At 48.8% G+C, this 13,447-nt stretch overlaps 1 protein-coding gene across 2 annotated transcripts in view; it reads right to left on the bottom strand.

The window, feature by feature from the left end:
- sev (receptor protein-tyrosine kinase sevenless) overlaps window positions 1-13,447 on the bottom strand; it is a 139,719-nt gene that overhangs the window by 20,456 nt on the left and 105,816 nt on the right. For both annotated transcript variants that reach the window (XM_089571910.1, XM_089571911.1), the window contains exons 21-31: window positions 12,411-12,586; window positions 11,084-11,222; window positions 10,341-10,597; window positions 9,567-9,836; window positions 8,837-9,030; window positions 7,995-8,317; window positions 5,793-6,011; window positions 4,593-4,807; window positions 3,424-3,562; window positions 1,692-1,936; window positions 423-599 (exon numbers count right to left, since the gene is read on the bottom strand). In XM_089571910.1, coding sequence (XP_089428036.1) covers window positions 423-599; window positions 1,692-1,936; window positions 3,424-3,562; window positions 4,593-4,807; window positions 5,793-6,011; window positions 7,995-8,317; window positions 8,837-9,030; window positions 9,567-9,836; window positions 10,341-10,597; window positions 11,084-11,222; window positions 12,411-12,586 — 2,354 coding nt within the window. The remainder of the gene's footprint in view (window positions 1-422; window positions 600-1,691; window positions 1,937-3,423; window positions 3,563-4,592; window positions 4,808-5,792; window positions 6,012-7,994; window positions 8,318-8,836; window positions 9,031-9,566; window positions 9,837-10,340; window positions 10,598-11,083; window positions 11,223-12,410; window positions 12,587-13,447) is intronic.

Genomic DNA, 13,447 nt, shown 5'->3' with positions numbered 1-13,447 from the left:
GAGTAGTTATCACATTTTCCTGCCACTTTTAAGCACTCTAAACTAAACTATTGTCTTCGGAAGCATGTGGAAAAGTCCTTCCTTTCGTGAGAACGATGAAGTTGCCAATACATGCAGAAGGTTGTTTCTGTCAGTCAGAGGAATCTTGCGCTTTAAATGAATATATGCCCGCACCACCGAAATAAAAGTGACTCTCAGCTCATTCTAGGTCATTTCCTGGATTCGCGGGTACTTCGTGCGGTGTATATAGGTTTGTCCTCTTAGCCTACAGCGCGCTATTTCAGTCTCAGCACCAAAACATGAGCACCTTTTTTTTACAAACGATATAACTGTCTTCCTTCGTGACCCCTCTTGCCTGGCGCTTTCGTTCTACGTGTAGCTGTTGGTGAAACTCGAGCCCTCTTCATATGTTATGCACTCACCTTCAGGTATTCCACCCTGTGGCTTAATATGACGGCTTCGCTCGGTGCCGTCCATGCGAGGTCCATTTCTCGTGACGTCACTCGAGCCAGAGTGAGGTTCGCGGGTAGATCGTAGGTGGTGACGGAGAGCAGCTCGCTGTCGCTGTGCATGTCACCTTTCCGAGAGTAGGCTCGCACCTGAATGTACAACACACGCAATACGATGCTGGAAAAGCACACCAAGGACAACTCTGCACAATTTTTCCTCGTTGTAGAAATTAACTGTGAAGTCTTTTGTGGCTAACCTAATCTTTGTTCGGCTGCAAAAGAAGCATTTAATGCTGAGGAAATTGAAGTTAAAAATACGCTTGTGGTTAAGAGTTTGGTTTAGCCCGTGCCGGCTCGCTGGCCGGCAGACGCCGTCATGAGCTGTGAAACCCAGCGCCTACGCGAGGGTGGCGCCCTCTGGGTGTGTAGGCGACGGGCGGCAGCGGCGCGGCACCATCTGTTGGAGCGCAGCTGAAGCGGTTGCTAGGCAACGGCGACTCAAGGTCGTTTGGTAGCCGCACCGCCACGAGCATACGCGACGAGCCGAGCTGGGCTCCAGTAGTGTTGCTTTCGCAACAAAAGAGAATTTTTTATCCTCACCATTCGATTCCAACTAGTGACATCAAGACAAAAGAACTCCGTCATAACAGTTTTGAAGTAATTGGTCATGTCGGCTAGCCCGAGAGATCCGGATAAAATACCTCATTGCAGTTTGCTTGAGAAAACGAGCCGTGGTAGCAATAACTGTATTTCATTTTTTTAACCTTTTATAGGTTATAAAAGCCCAATTTTCAACAAAATTAGTCCATTTGCCTTTAGAACGCGGTGATATATCAATACCGGTCAACTTTAATGTCTCCTCAGTGACTATTTAACCAGCGGCCACCATATTTAGTAAATTATAGATTTTTAGCCATCGGTGGTGGTGAAAACTTTATTTCAAACTGGGGGAGTTTGGGACACGGCGCCCGCATCACTCCTTTCCCAAAGCCAAGCGGAAGTGGCCGACGTAAGCACTTTATGGTTTACACCACATTATCACTGCAGTTGTTCATTCCACCGCATATGCAACGCAATGTTATGAGGAGGTGGGCGATTTTAGAAAAAATTCGGCAACGAAGAAGTGAACACCACAGAGCTGGTTTCACGACTAGTTTAACGCGCGTGTCCTGCTTCGTTAGTTCCTGCCCTTCGAAGTTGACTGATGAAAAAAAAAAGTGTTCAGTTTGTGTGCAGACTCACCAGGATGTTGTACTTGGTGCCAGGTGCCATGTCCTTGAGCAGCATCCGATAGCTGAGAGGGCGGTCTTCGGTCGGCGGACCCGAAAGGTAGGACATCGAGTGCCACTTGTGAACGCTGCCATCGCGGTACCAGCGCACTTCGTAGGAGAGCGGATGCCCGTTGGGCCTCACCGGAGGTCGCCACTGGACCGCGATGCGAGTCGGAGTCAGGGCCTCCACTTGCACCAGGATGGGCTCGCTGGGAACTGCAATGCACGCCGACGAGAGGCTCGACATCGAGAGAACACGCGGGCGGCTAGTGCAACATTACTGACCTCCTACTTTGGTTTTTAAAAAAATGCAGAGAATACTATATAAGAAGCGTGATCTGGGCATGACTTGAGTTGCGATTTTTGAAATGAAACTGACGTGCTGTTGATAAGATAGCGAAATTTAGCCGTGCGAATTGACACGGCGCATTTTCATGCCACGTTAGAAGGAAGTTTTGAACAAGTGAACAAGGAGCGTCGTGAAATAGTAGAAGAAAGTTAAGGTGGACACTTAAGGTCTTTACGTGCTGTAAATGCGCAAGCATCCCTTGACCTAAAGACCTGTACATTAAAGGCCTAACCATAAAGGCCTTTGACCTAAGGGTCCTTACCATAAAGTCCTTGAACCCAAAGGCCATTACCAGGAAGGCATTTGCCCTGAAGGCCTTTTACATAAAGACCTTGACCCTGAGGCGTTTACCTTGAAGGCCTTCACACTAAAGGTCATTAACATAAAGAACTTTACTGTAAAAGAAAGCCTTCAACCTAAAAGGCCTTTATCATTGCCGTTGTCATTAATGCCCCCCCCCCCCCCAAACCAGCATAGCCATCGCCAAACATGCAAAGGGTGCGTTCCAATACTCCCGAGTAGACGTCTACTTAGACGTCTTGCCGGACAGCCGCCATTTTGAGACGCGTTCCATTTTTCACGAAGCCGTCCAACAAGACTGATTCGCCGAAGTCCACATCGATGCAGGCTAACTTCCTGTCTAAAGATGGCGGAGCAGTTGGTGCAGTCAGAGCTGAGTGAGCCGTGCTCTTGGCGGGCACTGGAGCCCGGAGACGCACCATCTTTCAAGTGTCAGTCATTCCGTTAAGTTGATTTTTATAGGAACTGGCGGCAAATAAAGCCGTCTTTGTGGACCTACGATTATATTTGTGAATCGCGCGAGAGGAAATCGTGGGGGTGAGATCGCCTGCTATGCAGGTGAGATCGTCTGCTGAAGCGGTAGCGATGAACGCACCATTATTGCAGGAAAAAAAATAAAATAAGAACTAGCAAACTACTAACAGCGTGTTCTTAACTTGTTTTATTAAGCATTTTTAAGAACATAGGAGTGCAACTATTCGCAGATGTTAGTTCGGTCTATATGCCGCAAGGCGGCGCGTGAAGTAGACACATTAACTCTATGGTAGACACGTTCCAATATGTAGACATGTAGACGGCTTCCTAGACGTCACACTAGACGTCTTGTCGGATGTCTAGAGAATTGGAACGCACCCAAAGACTCAAGACTCGTTTAGTTCCCGGCATTCTCCGCATCACGTGACTATAACTTCAAAGGCTTCACTACACACTGGCGTTTTACAGGTGTTTAGTGCTTTCGCATTAAAAACGGCGATCCCGGCATTCGCGCATTCCAGGTGCGGCTCCGACGGGACAGTGCACAAGCATGCAGTGAGAATATCACCGTTGTTCTCACCTCCTTCTGCCGTTTGGAACACGGCGTTCGGTCCAGGACTGGACATGCCGATGCTGTAGAAGTTGCTCATGGCCACCCGGACCGTGTAATTTGTGAACGGTAGAAGGTCTTTGAGGATAACGGTGGTATTGTACGTCTCCTGCACAAAGAAAAAAAATTGCAGTTTTTTTAGTTTATTACTTGTAATGATAGAACATGGCTAGCTTTTGCAAAACTACACTGAACCTCGTTATACCGAAGTTGAAGGTAGCCGGCGATTACTTCGTTATAGCCGTAAATTCGTTATAGCCCGTGATGACTGAGCTTCCAAGGGGAGTCATCACTCATTCGTTATAACCATTATTTCGTTATAATCTGTTTCGTTATAACAAGGTTCAACTGTATATTGTCAAGTACGCTGAGTACGAGGAGTTGGCACAACTGTGGAAAGTATGGCAATCAACAGCAAGACCACAATGCGCTTCATGTAAGCGCGCGGTAAACGGTATTCGATCGGCGCCGTGTACCGCGGTTACAGATTTGCCTTCTCGTTCTAGACCCGTTTTTAATATCTGTCTGCCGGGAATCATGAATAAAATCAGTCTGCTATGTCGCCTCATTTCTAGGTATTTTAACAACTGCTAAAGGGAGTGTACAAAGTGCCAATTTAGTATGCGAAAAGTGACACGCCAGCTAAGAGAGTGTTGAAAAAGTCATAAAATATTTCCACGGAATAGAGCGAGTCTTTACACGCACATTCCGTTCGCTTTCATGGAAAGAAAATTTGGCGACATTTTGTTTACTGCTTTCATTGCAACTACGCAGAGTTCAAAAGAAATCTTGAAAACCTGCAGTCGATTCAGAAATTCGCTGTAAGAAATTGGGGGGATATCTTAGTCGAAATGCTGCTACCATTAGTCAACGGACTTTAGCCTCTTAATTGCTACAAATTTCATCCAGATGACCAGAGCACTTTTCGAGAGATTTATTTTTAACATTAATCTCTAATGAGATCAAGCTTTCCTATCACTAGTCTTTATTACAATGTTATAATGCAAGTGAGCTAACATCCTAATACCAGCATCACCAGGAAGGAGACTAAATTTAGGTTGGCAAGCTTTAAATTACACGTCTTTCAATTTAAAACAATGTAAAGTGGGATCTTTTGTGAGTACAAGTCTGCGCCTTACCAGTGTCCTGCAACCGTAGAGCGATTCGGCGCATTGCCAAACGTTGTCCGGAGTAATGACGCCGTAAAAGAGCGTGTACTTGATGGACGCCATGGAGACCTTCTGGCAGACAGAGGGCCTCACGGGTTCGGGCAACTTGACGACCAGCTGGTGCGAAGAAGCGGACAGAAGCGTCGGCGCGCTGACATTGTCCGGGGGCGACAAGCAGACAGCGTCTGCGAGGTGAAACAGACTACGCTTTAGCGCTGCTGTCGACGGTGGCTGATTGGCGTGAAGAAAGCTCATGACTGTCAGCATAGGATTTATATGTGATGAAAGAAACGAGTTATCTGAGATGTATGCGTCTACGGTGACGCTTCCAGAACGACGAATTACAGAAACACTGCGTCACTAAACCAGGCAAGCTAATTCAGGGCAATATCTTTAATACCAATACACTGTAGCGCAGCAAAAGACGAGGACACAAGAGACGAGAGACGAACACTATGAGCGCTTCGTCTCTCGTCTCTTGTGTCCTCGTCTTTTTCTGCACTACAGTGTATTGGAACTATGTACTGACAATCCCAAAAAGATTGGCTGTAGCTTAGCTTGGTTAAGCCCGGTAATTGCGAAAGCAATATCCGTAGCTACCTTCAGGTTCAAAATGGCAAGTTTCAGACATGAAAGACAGTAATATATAGATCAGTTATGCTGAGTAGAACCAGCCTGCACTTTTATTATTGCAGACTGTTTTAGACTGACACTGTTTTTCGCATGGCCACGCCTGTCTAAGTTAACAAGGTGTACTCACCGCAGTGGCTCAACAGCTTTCGCGTTCGGCCACTGATCCCAAGGTCGCGAGTTCGACCCCAGCCGCAGCGGCCGTATTTTCATGGGGGCATAATACAAATGCCCTAGGTGGTCTATATCGGTACGGAGCCCTCCACTGCGGTATCCATCGTAGCCCACACTCCAAACAGAAAGGAATACAAAGGGAGTAAAGTTGTCCTCTAGCGAACACCCTTTAAAAAGGGATCACTCCAGAGGGGAGCTTATTCCTTTTTTACTCCTACATTGGCGTATTCGTGTTTGGAGTGCATGAGCCGCATCGGACGTTACACCCCACCATTTTCAATTTACAACAAGAAGTGTACAAGAGGCGAGCGAATCGTAGACTTGCGAAGAAGGCCCGACAAAACGAGAGGATTTACAGGCACGCACCAGGATAGGGTTGAAGGTGGTCGCCGATGGCCCGTATGCCTCGGATGCCTCGAGCCGCTTCCGACTGGACCCGCCTTTTCTGCTGGCCGTGAGGGCTGCTGGGAAACGGATCGGCGACGACCGCCGACTTCAACTTGTCGTAACTGTAAATCTTGCCCGTCGACGAGTTTGACCAGTAGACGAAAAACTTGTCAGCCGTAAGCGAAGTCGGCGGTAGACCTGGAGGAAATCCGGAATATTTAGGTGGAACCCTTTAATGCCTCATCGTTGTCGACAGAAGGTTGTCAGCAGAGGTGTCACGCTTTTTCTAGTCAGACCAGAAAAAAAATCTTTGTGCACGATGGGATTCGAACCACCATCCTTCCTTTCCACAGCCGAGCGTGCTAATGGCTACGCTACTTCCTGCCAACGCATATGTACAGAGGGCAAAACACATGCCTAGAACGACTGAAACGCCTCTTCCGTACCTCCCAAAGGAAAATGACTATAAAATCCTATGAGCTTAACTGCAGATGCTTACATCCAGACCATATTCTATGTTCTTTCTATTAATTTATGCCTATATCACAAAATTTTATGTTGTATTCTGTAAAGAAAATAGAATTTATTTATCAGGGTGTACTGTGAGCTGTACTGTGCATAGCATCTTTTGTTTTGCATATAAGCATTGCCACTGTACTGCTGCCAAGTGCATGGGGGCCTGCGGCTCTGTCAAGCTGTCGTTTCTGACAGCTTTTACTGCCGGCCTCCAGTGTCGACTGTGTACCCTACGACACAAATAAAGAGATTATTATTATTATTATTATTATATTGAGCCAAATGTTATCGCTAGGTATCGCGTGCTTATCCCAAAACACGCCCAGAACGTGTTCTAGAGAAGCGTTTTGCCCTCTGTACTTCTTGTCTAGCACGCTGGAGAGGGTTTGCAGAAAGGCGTCGAATCAAACGTTTGCCTCTCAAACGCCCTCCAGTGTCTCCAGCATTTAAGATTCACAAACTGTTGTGTACTTAATTAACATCTTAACCACACATGAGTGACACAAGCAGCAACACCGCGCTAAAGGCTTTTCGCCTCACCGCACTTTAGGTCAACAAAGTGCCCGCCCTATTGTGAGCGTTGGTGCTCGCAGACGGTGCTCCGTAAGGAAAGCAGAACGTCCCCGTTCACGCGGCGAGAGAAGTCGCTTATTTTCTACGTTTTATTAACGTGGTGGCATTCGTAGAGTTTACCGGGGACGCTTTTGAGGATAAAAAAGTTGAGGATGTCTCGCGGAAACGCACCTCAGCATAACACGTACGCACACGCGGGTGAAAACATCGAACTCGCAACGGGTGCATTTAACGAACATGTGGCGACAGACGGAAGCTCAAGTTCAGGATATATCTGCCGTGTGTTTTCTCGCAGCAGGGCAACCCTTTGGGCCGACAACGTACGCACGCACCGACTCTCCAGTTTCATAGAGAGGGGAGAGAATAACGTCACTTGTTTGAGTAGGGATTACAAAACGAGGAGAGAGAGGCGATGGAGAGCGCGCGGCAGCGGCGGCGGCACGCTAGCTATGCGCCGCTACTGCGCATGCGCAACTGGCGAGCGCAGCGGTGGCACCTCTGAGTCACCCGCGCAGCGACGGCGGCGGCGCGCCAGCTGTGCGCCGTGTGACGTCACTGCTCCTCGCGCATGCGCAGTATGGCCTTTCGTCAAATCCGCGAAATGGCTCGGCGACTCGCGTAGTGTTGCTTTCGCCACAAAAACAATAATCGTAAAACGGCAGCCATTAGCATCTGAAGAACGCTTGTAGCATGGAAAGGGATCATATATTTTGAGAGACTACGACCGCATAACCAATCCTTCTTGCCGACAAGAAGCGAGGCTAAGTATATGTTGTGGGGGTACGTAGGTTAGAATCAAAGGATGAAAAATAATTTTTCAGGAATAATGAAAAAAACAAATAAGAAAATAACAATATCCTTGCTTTTAGTTGAAACACAAAAGCGTTTTGTTCTAAGCGAAGTGCTAGCCCCTCTAACTGCAAATGAAAAAGTTACATGCAGAAGTATACCAGCGTTCGAATCAAAAATGGCTTTGCTATACATAAACACTCAACAGCTCGCTGTCAGCGTGCCGCGAATCTTTCCCGCGTCTATGAGGCGTTCACACTAATCGTACTTTGTGTTACATGCGAACTCTGCCAGCCTACTCACCGACATCCTTGACCTCGGTGGCATTGACGATCATGGTGCAGTCGCAGCCTTCCAAGTCAGCAGACCAGATATGTCCGTGGTCCCCGTCGACCCACAGCACGCGAGGTTCTGACTTGACAGAACGGTCCAGGGTGACGGCTTCTCCCACGGATGAGTGTGGATCACAAGTGCAGTGGTGCCGATCTCTGCGCGTCCTGACCTTGTACGACTGGAAGCTCTTAGCGGGTAGTCGCTTGAAGAAACGGCGCGGGTTGGAGCCATCCGTGTTGCACATCATGAGCGCTGTTGAACCACGCTCGTTCGTGACAGTGTAGATTAGCATGCTGTCATGAAGACCGGAAAAAAGATGCGTTATAAGAAAGGGGCGCATGTAGGTATGCAACACGTTAATCAATCCACACAAAAGCAGCGTGAAACTTTGGAGCAAAATGCATGCACATATGAATAGCTCTTGCAACAGCGTGCCCATGTCATCTGTCCGAGCCTCCCCGAGAACACACATTGAATGTATTATACGGCTTCTAGATCCATAAACATCCCAGCAACGGAATTCTCGTTCCTTACTTCAACTGCTTCAGACACAAGTCCCGCTTGTAGTACGAACCCTCGTGAGGATCACTTCAATCCTGCCTTTTTTTAGGGCTTAGGGCACTGCTTACTGACAGAAAGAATTAATAAGCGCATGATTCAGCCCTCGATTCCACCCAGCGAAGGTCAACCAAGATATCGTACGAAGCAATGTTGAGTGAACAACGTTGTTTGCCAGTCTGAGCATTCCAAGAGTGCCAAATTGCTCCAAAGGAGAAACTGCCCCAGAAGGAAATAACGGGCAATCGACTTGCCTGGTGAAAGGGTCGACCTCGACAGAGTTGATCGGCTCGCTGCTGTTGAGGACGCTGTACAAGTTGTGCCCTTGGTTCAGGTCCATCACGACGATAGAACTCTGGCGCTTGGAGTGCTTGGTCTCTGTCCAGTAGAGATAGCGGCCGACCCAGTCGATCGCCAAACTTGTGCCCGCCGAGGGAACGCTATGCACCTAGGTTGGAAGAAGAGTGCGGATTTTTAGAACGAGAAACGAACGAAAAGTCAATAAAAAACATTGCGGAGGATCATCCAGTCTGATGCTCACAGACAGATGGTTTTAAAAGACGCTTCGTTTTTTTTTTTTTTTTTTCAAGCCAATCCCGTGTTGCTGCCTGAGAGAGTCCATACAGCTCGACGCGTCTCAGTTGTCATTGCCGGCCATAAGACGACGTGCGAACCCTGAGTAGTAGGGGCATGCCTGACAGGGACGAGGCAGAGTAGGTTACCGCCGCGCCGGCTACGTCACACGCGGCAAACAGCGTTTCGGCGGTGAAAAAATAAAGACAACAAGAGCTCGTCTTTTCTGTCCGCTTGTAATCACCTCCTCTTCACAGTGGACTCGAAATGAGAACTTCCTCGCAAGAAAGAAGGGGAGGAGGTTTCTTTCACTTTATGACCAGGAAAGGCAGACACCATTTTTTCCCTGGACGTCGCTCTAACGGCTACAGCTGTGAAAATAATTGGCACCCGGTCAGGTGCTCTGCTCACCACGCTGACGTTGGAACCGTCGAGCGCGGAGGCCATGAGCAGCCCCTTCTCCTCGAGCCAGAAGACGCGCGCATCCTGGCCCAGGTATGCCAGAGCCACGGGCCGACTGGCCTTGCTGGACAGCAGCCGCTCCTGGTGCAGGTCCACGTCACTCAGCTGGACGGCGTCGGTCTTGGCCAGCAGCAGCCGCGGCACCGGGTACTCGCGGGCCGTGCTCATCTGCACCACCTCGCTCATAGGGCCCTCGCCCGCGCGTGTGGCAGCACCGACCTGAACCGGAAGAGACGCCAAGGTCGTGGGTACGTGTGCTACAGGGTCCATCACTCATAGCGGTAACACTTGAGCGTGTGGTTTTGCAGCTCCCTCAGTGCCAGCTGCCGGTGCCCATTATAGAGTGCGTAACCTTGTAGAGCGACAGGGTTTAGAGAACATGACAATGCGGCAGCTAAGCAGTGTGCACCCAGATGGCGCTGCGCGAGCCGCTGAACAGCACGATCAAGTGTTCCCTTTATGAATGATCGACCATGTAACCCCTTTGTCAAAAGTAACCGAGCAGCAGGTTTTTACTTCTCAACCGTATAACGGAGCCTTTACGGCACCCCTCAGGACTGAAAGGTGTCAGAACTTGAGGATAAGGACTCACCTTACTCTGCCATAAGTGCTTCGCTACGCGGCTAAGAAACAACCCACCTGTGCCCGGTTACTTTTGACAAAGGGGGTACGTGCGTGGTGTACGCAGTACTTGCCGTACGTGTTCTCCCCCAGCTCACGTACCTGGAAGTAGTAGGTTGTGTTAGGCAGCAGGTCAGTGATGCGGTAGTGCAGGGCGTCCCCCGGCACACGCACGTTGTGGCAAAGCGTGCTGATGCTGTCGTCCTTGAAGAACCAGCAGTTGACGCGGTGGCTCTCGATCACCCCGTTCGGATGCTGAGGGCGCGCCCACCGGAACTCGGCTTCGATCACTGAGCGCTGTCGAAGCGGCGACGTCTTGTGGTTGACGAACACGCGAGGCTGTAGCGGCTCCGTGGGCACTGCAAGGATCGCGCCAAATAGTTCATTTACTGCTTTCTCTCTAAATGAATCAATTTCATAGCCAGATTTTATCGCCAACATGTTCTGCATTAAGCTTGCTGATGTTTCTAACGAATGACATTTAAGTATTCTGACAGTATACTTCAAGTATCAGGAGCTCGAACAGAATCACAATTTTCAGGAAACCCGTTCCTCTGGTGTATGGCGACCGTTTGTATCAAGCTTTCAAAATTTTGCAACGTATTAACTTGCTTAGCTTTTCGGTGGGCATTGGACACAACAAAGACTACGATGCGCTGCAGAAAAAAAAAGAACAAAAGTTTTAAAAAATTTAACCCCTTAGCAGCGTCACTTTTGACTTAAGGCAAAGTATTCTTATATACAGAATGGCGAACAACACAAAACTTACGCATCTGCGCTAGCATTACTACGAGTTGATCACCTTACACAGCTGAGCAGCTCGGTACAAATGACGTAATCCTCACCGGACATTGGCGAGTAGATCACTGTCGTCGTCGGCCTCGAGGACGCCCAAAAAGTATAGGCCCTCACTACGATCTCCAGACGGGTGTAGGGTCTCAGTAGACTCGAGGCTGGGTACACGAACCTGTTTTCTTCCGTCACCTGAACCGGAAAGACGGCATAAAACAAGATTACGTACTCTACAGCTGCAGCTCTGCTAGCTTTGCCGCGTAACAACCTGCTTCATTGTTGCAGGGATGAAGAGGAGAATGTCCTTAGCTCTGGTTTGGAACCGTTATGCACAAAACACAGAGGCTGCGGAGTCACTTCGCTCGAAGAGTGGACCACGCCACCGCCGGCGACCGACGCGCCTACTATGCTTCACTCCCTGTGGTGCTTCACTTTCTGTGGTGCTTCACTCTCTGTGGTGCTTCACTCTCTGTGGTGCTCCACTCTCTGTGGTGCTCCACTCTCTGTGGTGCTCCACTCTCTGTGGTGCTCCACTCTCTGTGGTGCTTCACTCTCTGTGGTGCTTCACTCTCTGTGGTGCTTCACTCTCTGTGGTGCTCCACTCTCTGTGGTGCTCCACTCTCTGTGGTGCTCCACTCTCTGTGGTGCTTCACTCTCTGTGGTGCTTCACTCTCTGTGGTGCTCCACTCTCTGTGGTGCTTCACTCTCTGTGGTGCTCCACTCTCTGTGGTGCTCCACTCTCTGTGGTGCTTCACTCTCTGTGGTGCGTCGCTCTCTGTGGTGCTCCACTCTCTGTGGTGCTTCACTCTCTGTGGTGCTCCACTCTCTGTGGTGCTTCACTCTCTGTGGTGCTTCACTCTCTGTGGTGCTCCACTCTCTGTGGTGCTTCACTCTCTGTGGTGCTCCACTCTCTGTAGTGCTCCACTCTCTGTGGTGCTTCACTCTCTGTGGTCCGCGAGACCGGTCTGTTCGCCAGGATGCAACATTCACTCAACTCTTACCCCAACCCTTTCTCTATGTAGGCCTAAGCGCCATGCTTCTGAATAAATATTTTTTTCTTACTTCTCCTTATCACTGCCATTGATTCTTTTTACAATCCGCTAACACCGAACAGCCTTTATCTGGCTTCATACTATACAGACAGTAGTCATACCACTCTCTAGTGAATTGCTCTGTCAGTAACAGAAAAAAGAAAAATCTCCCACTAGGCTTTCTCGAACGGCGCGCGAACATTTGAAATGATGTTATTCTACTCTTCTTTAAGGCGCGAGAATTTGTAATTCAAAGCCACGAAAAAACAAGAAAAAGGTAAGTCGGCCGCCAGTGGTATACTTGAGATATGTTTGAGGTTGCTGAAAATTTTAGTGACGAGTAACTTGCCTGCGTGTACACCTCTCGATCGTCCTTGATCCTGAGCTCGTAGTACACTTTCCCGTAGTTGACGTCGGACTCCAGCGGCCAGATGATGGTGAAGTTTTCCCAGGTGCCGATCACCTGGATCCCCTCCGGCGTTATTTGCGAAGGGACGACGTTGACGGCTGCTTTGTCCATCCCCACTGCAAGAAGAAAGTACAAAGTACGGTGATATATTCACGTAGTGCCAGCCACGCTGAACAGTATGACCCATGCACCTTGTGCCCTCTGTCGGCGAATGTAGAAGCAATGATGCGCCAGTCGGTAAAAAAAGCTAGCAGCACGTCAAGGAGATGAATAAAATGTTCATTGCGCTTTAAAACCATACGGTAACAGCAGAGCAGTACAATTGTTAGTCAATCGAAAACAAAGATCAAACAGTGATTTTTAAGTTGACACTAAAGAATTGAGGCCAATCTATAAGTTGAATTGCAGAGAAAAAGAAACGTACTAAGTTTGAATTTTTTTCTCTAACAAAGCACGGCCAATGAGAGCAGGTCGTGAGCGTTTACAGCAGTTAAATTCACGATTTATTGCATGCCGCTTGAAGGAGTCGCCATAATCAGCTAACATACGGCTGCTATTTCCGGCTTACTCCGGTGTTCATGCTATAGCCCTAACATGCCCACGGAGATCACTCCAATCGCAACGACCGCTGGAACTAAAGCAAGCTGCCGCCAAATGAGCAGCCGTTCAGTCGCTCAGTTCAGTGTCTTTTAAAAAAAGACAGATCAATACTCGGATAGAAATCAGCGTTGAATGCGCCTCAGTGGAAACCCTCCAGCCAATGGCGTCGACCGTTGACCATTACGCCGCAGTTAAACCTTTTCCGTGATATCGCAGGTAGCTGGCAGAATTCTCCTTGATACACCATCAATCCCAACGTTATCACACTTGGCCGACGCCACTGGCCGGAACGCCCCCTTTCAGGGACATTCGCCGTTGCATTCTTGAGTTGTATCTGACTATAGACGGCTGAGTGGTTAAGCCTTCTAATACCACTT

This window comes from Amblyomma mixtum, chromosome 2 (genome assembly GCF_055824585.1).
Source record: "Amblyomma mixtum isolate Tamu chromosome 2, ASM5582458v1, whole genome shotgun sequence".
Taxonomy (NCBI): domain Eukaryota; kingdom Metazoa; phylum Arthropoda; class Arachnida; order Ixodida; family Ixodidae; genus Amblyomma; species Amblyomma mixtum.
Note: the sequence above shows the minus strand (reverse complement) of the source record. Positions and strands in the feature narration are given on the sequence as shown.